The sequence below is a fragment of the Microtus oregoni genome, unplaced genomic scaffold, assembly GCF_018167655.1.
Source record: "Microtus oregoni isolate MIOR12 unplaced genomic scaffold, Mior012 000018F_ref0000195, whole genome shotgun sequence".
Lineage (NCBI taxonomy): Eukaryota > Metazoa > Chordata > Mammalia > Rodentia > Cricetidae > Microtus > Microtus oregoni.
Window position 1 is genome coordinate 41288351 of NW_024543077.1, and position 11690 is coordinate 41300040.

The window sequence follows — 11690 nt, forward strand, 5'->3', positions numbered from 1 at the left end:
GAGTATTCTCTTTCCCTAGTGAGGCTCACTTGGAGAAAATAACTTTTCATCTGCAAGTAGATATCACTTGGTAATAAATTTTTGGTTTGTGGTAAGTCCATGTGTCCACTTCTTTCTGCTCTAGCACAGCATCTGCTTAAGACCTGTGCTATTCCTCTGCAAGACATGTCAGTCTCTGTGTGTCCTTATGTATATTTGTTGCTCCCTATAGGAGCCCTTACCAGTTGGGAGGAGTGGATGGGAGGTGGACTTGGAGGGGAGGCAAATGGGAGGAGAGGTAGGAGAGAGAACTGTGGATGGAATGTAAAACGAAATTTAAAGACAAAAAGATTTTTAAAAGGCATTCTATATAGGAGAAAATGATAAAAGAAAAAAACTTATTTTTTTTATTTTTCCATTCAAATATTTACGATTCCTTCCCTCCTCCCAATCCCCTCCCGCTCCCCACTCCCCCTCCTCCCAATCCCCTCCTGCTCCTCCACTCCCCCTCCTCCTTCTCCCTTCCTGCTTGAGAGAGGGCAGGGAACCCTGCCCTGTGGGAATTCCAAGGTCCTCCCCCCTACATCCAGCCCTAGGGAGTTGTGCATCCATATAGACTAGGGTCCCAAAAAGTCAGAGCATGCCATAAAAAAGTCCCAGTGTCTTTATCAATGGCTTCTCAATCAGCCCCCATTGTCAGCCACAATCAGAGAGTCCGGTTTGATCACATGCTCATTCAGCTGGATTTGGTGAGGTCCCATTAGAACAGGCACACTGTCTCAGTTGGTGGACCAACCCCACCAGGCCCTGAGTTCCTTGCTCGTCTTCTCCCTCCTTCTGCCCTTCAACTCGACCTTGGGATCCCAGTCCCTTGCTCTGATGAGGGTCTCTGTCTCTATCTCCGAGATAATCATCAGTGTGATAGTGGGGCAAGGCCAGTTCAGGCACCCTCTCTTCTGCTGTCCAAGGACCTAGCTAGGGAGCTCCCAGTGGACACCTGGGATCCCCTCTAGAGCCAAGTCCCTTGCCAAACCTAAAATGGATTCCTTAATGTAGGTATCTTCTTCCCTGCTCCTATATCTGCCCTTCCTCCATCTACACCCTCCCACTCCCCTAAACTCTTACCAGTCCTCCCCTCACCCCACCTCTGTTCCCACTCCCATGCTCACAACTTTCGCTCTGCAATCTTGTTTGCTTCCAATTTCCAGGAGTATCTATATATGTTTTTCTTTGAGTTCACCTTGTTATTTGGCTTCTCTAGGCTTGTGAACTATAAGCTTAATGCCCTTGGTTTATGGCTAGCGTCCACAAATGAGTGAGTACATACCATATTCATCCTTTTGGGTCTGGGTTATCTCACTCAGGATAGTATTTTCTATTTCCATTCATTTGCATGTAAAATTCAAGATGTTATTGTTTTTTACTGCTGCGTAGTACTCTAATGTGTATATATTCCACACTTTCTTTATCCATTCTTCCATTGAGGGGCATCTAAGTTGTTTCCAGGTTCTAGCTATTACAAATAATGCTGCTCTGAACATAGTTGAACAAATGCTTTTGTAGTATGATTCGGCATCTCTTGGGTATATTCCCAAGAGTGGTAATGCTGGATCCTGAGGTAGGTTGGTTCCCAATTTCCCAAGAAACTGCCACACTGATTTCCAAAGTGCTTGCCCAAGTTTGCATTTTCACCAGCAATGAGTGTTCCCCTTATTGTACATCCTCTCCAGCATAGGCTATCATTGTTGTTTTTGATTTTAGACATTCTGACAGGTGTAAGATGGTATCTCAAAATTGTTTTGATTTGCATTTCCTTAATCACTAAGGAAGTTGAGCATGACCATAAGTGTCTCTTGGTGATTGGAACTTCCTCTGTTGAGAATTCTCTGTTCAGTTCAGTACCCCATTATTTCAATTGTGTTAATTAGAGTTTGAAAATTTAGTTTCTTGAGTTCTTTATATATCTTGGAGATCAGACCTTTGTCTGATGTGGGGTTGTTGACTTTAAGGCTTTGACGAAAAACTTATTTTTTTATAAAGATTTCTATTTATTTGTTTTCTTTTACATCCTGACCAAAGCTTCCACTTCCTCCTGTCCACCCAGTCCCTCTTCCACCACCTCCATCTACTGTTGTGGGAGCTGAGGGCCTCATTCCTGCCACCCCAGCTCCTGGTCACCTGGCTAGCTTATGCCCCGAAATAACAACACACAAATTGTATTCTTTTAAACACTGCCTGGCCCATTAGTTTCAACCTCTTAACCCATTTCTAAAAATCAATGTAGCACCACTAGGTGTGCTTACCGGGAAAGATTCAGCATGTCTGACCTGGCAGCTTGCTTCATCGTGTCTGTCCCAGAGAGGGGAAGCATAGCATCTGTCTGAGGTGTCTTACCTCACTTCCTCTTCCTCCCAGCATTCTGTTCTGTTTACTCCACCCACCTATGTTCTAACCTATGAGGGCCAAGCAGTTTCTTTATTATAATTAACCAATGACCTTCCTCCATCATTTCCCCTTTTTCTGTTTAAACAAACAAAAAAAATGGAAGGCTTTCACTTAACATAGCAAAATTACATATAACAAAACAGTAATCAAGTAAAAATTACAATAATCTTTATCATAACTAAGGAAAACTATAACTATAACTAACTATTCCTCAACTCCATCAAAGACTCCAGAAAGATACAATATTACCTAAGCAAACAAGAAATAAGCAACTTCCAAACTCTAGAAATGACAGAGACATCTTGCTACCCAGACATTCACCCAAAGTTTCTCTGTACCATTGGGGCATCCATCTTCAGCCTACAGGCCCATAGTTTCCAGCAGACATTTCCATAAAGCAGGAAAATTCAAAGGCAGTTCAGTCACTATCTGTTGTGTCCCGAAGAATGTCTCACAGACTATTTCATGAATCAGGAACCCTGAAAGATTATCTCACCTTTAGGCAAGTTCAGCAGTCCTCTCTCTGTGGGTTCTCTGTGTCCAGTTTATGCAATATTCAAGGCAAGAGCAGTTTCTTGCTCAAATGGCTATCAAACACCATAAGGATCCTCTTCGATGCCCCTCTTCTTCTTGAAGATGATTGGTGCTGCTAGGAGCAGATATGTCTCATTGTCATGAAAAATCCTAAGTTATTGAAACATTAAATAGCATATTCCGTAGTCTTTGAAAAATATGAAGAATGCCGATCTAACTGAAATATATCTCTATATATCTAAAAAATCTAATTAACATGGCTACAAAGTTGACTATTATTAATGATTATCCATTAACAACCTATATACATTACATTTTTAAATGAACTACACAATCACAATACCTTAATCAAGATTGGAAACAAATATACATATAACAAAATTGACCTTAAATTTAAATCACTAAAGCAAAATCCATATCAATGTAAATTATTCATACCTATATCATATCCCCCTTTAAATGTTAAAGAACATTTATAAACAATATTTGGGAATATGGGCACAGTTAATTCTCTCCAAACTGCTTCCTGCTGTATGGGGGAGCTGTTATTCAGGTCTATGGTATTACCTGTGTGCTAGATTCATCTCAGTCAGCAGTCAAGTGAAGTAATTTTTTGAAGGTGTTCACAGCAACCCTTCAGGAGGGCGTGGTCCACCATACCATATTGTAATAGAAGAAATCCACAGGGTCTCATCTTCTGTGAAAACAAAAGAAGAATCTCTTTTCCAAAGTATTGTATTCTTAGATCCAAATTCTAAAGTCAAGGTATTTTCAAAATATCTATGTTAGATTAGTTCAGAAGCATTTATAAACAAATATCTTTTGGCATCTGTTGCTCCTTCCTCAGCATTCAAACAATTCAAAGAGAGCATAATAGCATTCAGTATAAAAATTCTCTGTGTACTTTCCATCTTTGTGTGGCTTTATTTTAATCTCTATTTTGTTTATTTTTACTTTTATTTTATATTCTTTGTATATCTTTGTCCTGGAATAACTCTGTAGACCAGGCTGTCCTTGAACTCTCAGAGATCCGCCTGTCTCTGCCTCCCAGGCATTGGGATTAAAGGTGTATGCTACCACACCTTGAAGTCACAGAGTTCAACTCTGAGGTCAATCTACCTACCTCTGCCTCCCAAGTGTTGGGATTAAATGTGTGTACTACCACACCCAATGACTTTCTTTCTTCCTTTTTTTTTTTTACTTTTCAGAACTTTAACTTTTAGCCTGCATATATTTTTAAAACACTGTATATCTTTTAGAGATTTTCTTTGTCTTTGAATCTCTCTTTACTCTATATCTCTATTTTTGTGACCAAATGAGTCTTAAATTATGGAGTAATATGGGTAGGATTAAAGCCGTGGCTTTGGCAGCTAGATCGAGCCCATTCCTTAGCTTTCCAGCCTCATGGCGGATGTACTGGTTGTAGCAATGTTTATTGCCACAAGTCTATGGCGTTTCAAGGTCCCTGCCAGCAAGCGAGCTTCAGCAGCCTTTGCTTGCAAACTGCACAAACTGCCTGCATAAAAGAGTCAGAGTTTGCCCTGGCAGAACAGCCCAGAAAGCCAGTTTTTTTCCTGCTATGGCTGAAAACCGAAAAGCATGCGTTCAGCTTTTTGTCAACACCATTTAAGTGTTTCGTTGCAGGACCTCTTCATGAGCTGCCGGGTTTTGCAGCTAAAGGTGAGTCAGGTAGCCTCTCTTAGATGAGAGCACTTGATTGCCTCTAGCAAGCTGAGTAGACCCAAGAAATTGTTGCTACCAAGAAAACATGCTTTACTCTTTCCCAAGCTTTCTCAGGCTTTCAGTGGATTCAGTTGTCCACACGTCTGGGTGCCATTCTGTTGTGGGAGCTGCGGGGCACGTTCCTGCTGCCCCAGCTCCTGGTTGCCTGGCTAGCTTATGCCCTAAAATAACAACACACAAATTGTATTCTTTTAAACACTGCCTGGCCCATTAGTTTCAACCTCTTAACTCATTTCTAAAAATCTATGTAGCACCACTAGGTGTGCTTACCGGGAAAGATTCAGCATGTCTGACCTGGCGGCTTGTTTCATTGTGTCTGGCCCAGAGAGGGGACGCATAGTGTCTGTCTGAGGTGCCTTACCTCACTTCCTCTTCCTCCCAGAATTCTGTTCTGTTTATTCCACCCACTTATGTTCTAACCTATGAAGGCCAAGCAGTTTCTTTATTATAATTAACCAATGACCTTCCTCCATCAATCTACCCTCATCTACTCCTTCTTCTGTTTCTCTTCAGAATAGTGTAGATCTCCCAATGATATCATTCTGCCATGGTAAATGAAGCTCCAGTGAGATTAGGTACTTCCTCTTCTATTAAGGCTAGATGAGGCAATCTGGTAGAAGAAATTGGTCCCAAAGCAGGTAACAGAGTCAGAGACAGCCCTTGCTCCCACTGTTAGGAGTTCCAGAAGAACACCAAGTTATCCATCTGTAATTTATATCCCAAGGGCCTATGTCAGTCGTATGCAGACTCCCTGGTTGTTAGTTCAGTCTCCTTGAGCCCTTGTGAGCCCAGGCTAGTTGGTTCTGAGTTTTCTTGTTGTGTTCTTGACCCTTGATTCCACTGACTCCTGCAAAATCCTTACTCCCCTTCTTTTTCTGGATTCCTTGTATTCCACCAAATGTCTGGCTGTGGGTGTCTGTATTTGTTGCTGGGTGAAGCCTCTCTAATGACAGTTGGGTTGGATACCCATCTATGAGCACAGCAGAATATCATTAGGAATCATTTTATTGACTTTTTTTTTTTGCCATTTGTGTATGGTTCTTTCCTAGTTCTCTGAGCTGCTTAGTCTCTGGGTATGGGTCTCAAGCTGGGCCATCCTGTGATCATTCCCACAATTTTGGTGCCACCTTACTCCAGCATATATTGTAGGCAAGACAAATTGTAGTGCAAAGGTATTATGGCTGGGTTGGTGTCACAATACCTCCACTTTAAGTCTTGTCTAGTTACAGGAGATGTCCAGTTTAGTGTCTCCCTATTTCCCATGGCAAGTAGTTTTAGCTAAGGTCACCCTTATAGATTGCTGGGAGGTTCCATTGCATGATATCACTAGTTCATCCCAGAGAGGCCTGAAGATTCCAGTTGCCTCTATCAATCCCTTCATCCTTCCCATACTTGGTCCTTTCTATCCCAATCCCCAACCCTCAAGCCCCCATACAAAGGAAATATCTATTTTATTTCCCCTTCACAGTGAGATTCATGTATTGACCCACCACCACCATCCCTTCAGCCCTCCTTGTTATGTACCTTTTCTAGGTCTGTGGATTGTACCCTGGTTATCCTAAAAAATTACATAACAAAATATGAATGTAGTATTAACTCTCCATCCAATTTAAGAATGCAATAACTTATATGTTAAAATGTTAAGTCAATATTGGGGGTGTTACGTCTGAAATAGCAATTGCAGAGTACATTTTTGAATACCTAGAAATCACTTCTGATTTCTACTAATTTCCAAACTATTATTTGAAGTAAAAGCACATGTAAGCATGTACTGGCCTAGCCTGTTTGGATGCTCACCTTCCTAGATCTATATGTAGGGGGAAGACCTTGGACTTCCCAGAGGGCAGGGAACCCTGACTGGTCTTCGGACTGGAGAGGGAGGGAGAGAGGGGTGGGGGAAGGTGGAAGGAAATGGGAGGAGGAAATTTTTAATAATAAAAAAAACAATAACATATGTAAGTTATTTGTCAAATGATTAACATTGAACATTTTTCTTTAATGTATTATGAGCATACATTTTAAATGAAAATTTATCATTTTATCTCACAAAATTTTTATTCTTATTATTAAAACCATTCACCAGTGTATCTATCTGAAAATATTTAACATGGAACCTTTACTATCCATTCTTCCAACAGAACTCTGTAGAGACGTAAGTACAAGTCATGAAGAGAAAAATGAAAAGGGATCCCTTACCCCTACTAACCATAACGTAACCATACAAGGATTAGAGAATACAGCGAAATAGTTTTATAGACATATAGATGATGTTTTGTGTGGAGTTGTGAGAGAATAGACAATGCTTAATGGAAAAAGCATTGCTTGGGATCACCAGGGTTGAGGAGTTTCAGAAAGTAAAGAAACAATATAGAAAAAACTTGGGCATCATTAGGAGAGAGTCTTCTTAAATTTCAATAGATGGCGTATTCTACTAGATAATACAAATCCTATGCATAAGCTCAAAATGTGTTAGGGATCCCTGTGGTGACAAGGGTACAGAATTAAAAGTTCAACCTTGATCAAATCTGTTGCTATATTCCTCAGGGAAAAAACTGAGATGGAAATTTAATTATTCCCACTTACATACAGAGACTCTAACATATTTATAAACCAATAGTACCTCAGGAAATAATATGATATGCACATTGCTCAGATGCTGGACATAGAGATAGAATATCTGAGGTATGTTTCCACTTTATATTTAAACAATACAGAAGAAAGTAATGCCTTTTTCTTTTTCTTGTCCTAAGTAGTGAATCAAAAATAATAGTATACCTTGATGTCAGTTAAGTACAGATTAAAAATTAGTAGTGGCCAATTTATCTTCTTGATATACTTGTATGAATTTAATTGCCGTAATATGGTTTTAATGCAAGTTTATAAAGATTTCTATTACTGATATTAACCAAAATTTCTTTGTTAAATAACTCTGTGATATACATAAATAATTTTATTTTTTCTATTTTGCTATCTAATAAAATGATAACACTATAAATACAAATCTATGTAAATTAAATTCTGCAAGAACCACATATCATAAGGACTTAGTATAGAAAAATCAAATTTAATTTTCAAGGGACATTAGCAAGCATATTTCAACATACACTTTGTCACAGATAAATACAAGAAACAGAAGATGCTCTTCAGAAGGCCCTCATGTTTGCAGGAATTATCATTTTCTTTACAAACCAGTGGAACAGGGGCAATTAATAACAATATTTACACACAGGCTTGTTTTCTTCGTTTTATAAGGACTTGGATTTTGAAGTCTGGTGGATCGAAAGCAAGGAGTGATAGATGAAAAGTGACAGGTGGTTTAAAGAAATAGACCGCATTAAGAAAATGTAGGAAAAACATATCTTAGTAATTTTCACTAATTTATTTGTATTTGATGCTATGATGAGACTTTAAGCTATGGTTCTTTATTAATATGATGAACTTGATCCTTTTCAATTTTATGAAATGTTTTGCTCTCTCTTCTTTGGACTTCCTATTCATTTTTGTTGTTTCTGATGAATTGTGATCTGACAAAAAATTTTAGACTTCTCAATTCTATAGTCTTAAAATGAGCAATAAAAATCACACAGAAATTATTTATTAGATTAAAATGTTATCTGCCCACTTTAAATATATGAGGGAATTTATGATAATTATGCCACTTTAACAGTGATTTGTGCCAATGGCACTAATAGTGATTTGTGCCTAAGGGTTGTGAACACTTTGGTGGGGGTAGTCGAATGATTTCTTAGCACTGGTAGCATACCAGATATCTTGCATACCAGATATTTAATTTATAATTCATAATAGTAACAAAATTGTAGTTATGAAGTAGCAATGAAATAATTTTATGGTCGGGGTCACCAAATATCAAGAACTATATTAAAGCATCTAAGCATTAGGAAGGTTGAGAACCACTGATCTAGACCATCTCAAGAAACTACAAGATATTTTCTGCATAATGAAACTAGATTATCAATATTGACAACAATATTTTTGGATAGATAAATTACTCTGTCTTTTTTTAATGCTGTTTGCTACCATGAAAACAAAGAACAAAGAAGAATGGATGAAGGAAACTGCTCTTCAATCACACAATTTATTCTATTGGGAATTACTAACAACTCTGCTATGGAAGTGGTTCTATTCATTTTATTTCTTCTCATTTATCTCATTATTCTTCTGACGAATATTGGAATGATTGTCTTAATCAGAATGGATCCCCAGTTTCACACACCAATGTACTTCTTCCTCAGCCACCTCTCTTTCTCAGACCTCTGCTACTCCACTGCAGTTGGACCAAAGATGCTGGTGGACCTAATGGAAAAGCACAAATCTATATCTTTCATTGGCTGTGCCTTGCAGTTTTTCTTCACCTGTATCTTTGTAGATGCGGAGTGCATGCTGCTGGCAGTGATGGCCTTTGATCGGTATAAGGCCATCAGCAATCCGTTGATGTATGGCGTAGAGATGTCCAGTAGGGTTTGTTACCACCTCCTAGCTGGAGTTTATGTAGTAGGAATAATAGATACTGTGATGCATACTATAATGACCTTTGGGTTATGTTTCTGTGGATCTAATGAGATTAATCATTTTTTCTGTGATATCCCTCCCATCTTGTTACTATCTTGCTCAGATACACAGGTCAATGAGTTAATTACTTTTGTTATTTTTGGTCTCATTGAACTGAGCACCATCTCAGGAATCCTTGTTTCTTATTGTTACATTATTGCATCGGTCTTAAAAATCCACTCCACTGAGGGGAGGTTCAAGGTTTTCTCCACCTGTGCCTCTCACTTAACTGCAGTTGTCATTTTCCAGGGGACACTGCTCTTCATGTATTTCCGCCCTGCTTCTGCTTACTCTCTGGATCAAGACAAAATGGCTTCACTGTTTTATACGCTAGTGATCCCCATGCTCAACCCTCTCATTTACAGCCTTAGGAACAAAGATGTAAAAGAGGCACTGCAAAAACTGAAAAATAAAATATTCTTTTAAATAAAGATACACACAAACATATGAATTTGTTCATACATGTAACCCCTTGTTTTATTACAAATATATACTATTTCATAAAGATAGCTAAATATTAAATTGGTTAATGAATACATTTGTAAGTCAGAATATACCTATATTTTATGATTCCTAATATTTTATACCTTATTTCTTTGTCTTCAAAGTTCATGACACTCTACATTAGGAAAAATTCCAAAATTTTAAGTAGATCTAAAATTTTTTTCTTGACTATGGAATAGATTTTACTTGAGTCTTTTACATATTTATCATATGGGATATTGTGTTCAATTTTTTTTTGCTAATAGACTCTTCAGTTTATTAGAAATTATAATCTTTTAAAAATATATTTTATAATGAAGTAATTCATTAGTAATCAAAAGGCATATTATTCTAATTGCTAACATAATCTCCCAATCTAGACTATAAAGAAGCCAAGTTCTTTTGGAATGGACACATGTAGTTTGGGAGCTAAAGATTGACAGGCACAGCTTTGAGGAGAAGAAAAGACTCTAGATGCAAGAAGTAACCACTATCTATCCTGAGATAGTCAGAGAATGAATATTCATGGAAAAATTTTCATACATAAGGAACTAGGAGCAAAATGGTACTGTTTCTCCTTTCTCCATTTGTTGATGCTGATCGTGTTCTTGATTATTTTATAAATGTTTTGATTGTACTTTGAGCACGTTCACCCCCATGATGCTCTCTTCACTCTTTTCCCCTCCTACTTACTCCTCTTTGATACCTGAAATGCCTTCCTTATTGGAATATCCATCCAGATATTGGATCAGTTTTTAATAAAATTGTTTACTGCATATTATTATTATTTTCTAACTGATTTGTTTTGATTTCACAATATTCATGATTTATTGGGGTTCTGAATATCATAAAATTGATATGGTCAGAAACTATTCAGGAGAGATGATTTTAAATTTTGAATCATTAACAAAATATTCTTGAGATGTTGGGTAAGGTAACTGTTACAATTTGTTGTTTATATGTTGCATTCATGAGTATTAATTTCATACATATCTCCAATAAGTTCTGCAGCTTTATATGCCAATTAAAGGTAAAATAATATAAAATGTAACAAATTGCCAAGACAAGGTCACAAACATTTCTCAACTAATCCCATCCCTTCAACTTTTTTTCCCTTTTCTTATTACTTTAAAGCCATCATTAATTGTTCACCCTGTGATTCAAAAATAGTACCCTCCTAAGCACATCATTCGGTTTATTAATTGTGTGTGTCAAGCATGTTGCTGAAAAGGGTCTCTATTCAATGATGGTCAGTTTCCCGTCTGTGATCCTATCTCCTGGTTTGTGACTTAGAAACAAAGAGGAAATATAAATAAATTTTTCAAAACCCAAACCAAGTAAGAACATTATGATGTCTTACTAGGTACCTTGTTATAGATAAGTTTAGGGTAATGTATATATTTTGAATATTTTATAGGATCTATGATAGAAGATAGCATTGGTCTGAATTCTTACCATGTAACTATTCATATTACTCATAAAAGATAAAATCATTTATCTTGGGAAGTTATTTAAGATGATGGAAATAAGATCATATCTGAAAGGTTAGAAAATTAAGCCCAAGGCACACTATATTGTTGATCAAAACTGTATCTGCAACTGCATTTCCCATATTAAAATTTTCTGCTGCCATTTTACGGTATCTTGTGCAAAAACATTTCATACTTGTACTAAGTAGCAGGGACTTTTCTGTTTTCAAAGTAACACTTAGGGAATTGTTGAAGAATATCAGAACCATTGTAGAAAACACCTATGGGGAAGAATATTTCTTCTGGAAAAAAATTTGATGTCCATCTAATTGTGTCATCTGTACTAAATGTATCTAGACTTTGAAAAACATTCTATTTTTCTTCTTGCACTTCGCAACCTCCTTCCAGATTATTCTCACTTCCCTACTTGTTCAACTTTATGCTTCTTCTCTTCAAAGTAAAATCAAA

General features: G+C 37.4%; 1 protein-coding gene across 1 annotated transcript; it reads left to right on the plus strand.

The window, feature by feature from the left end:
* The first annotated feature begins 8760 nt into the window (after positions 1-8760).
* Positions 8761-9696, plus strand: LOC121458861 (olfactory receptor 5W2-like). Its single transcript, XM_041668185.1, has one exon. The coding sequence runs from the start codon at positions 8764-8766 to the stop codon at positions 9694-9696; it is 933 nt and encodes a 310-aa protein (XP_041524119.1). The 5' UTR covers positions 8761-8763.
* Positions 9697-11690: the final 1994 nt, after the last annotated feature.

Excerpts from the sequence above, each read along its gene's own strand:
- LOC121458861 (XM_041668185.1), top strand. The coding sequence starts at position 8,764 with ATGGATGAAGGAAACTGCTCTTCAATCACACAATTTATTCTATTGGGA.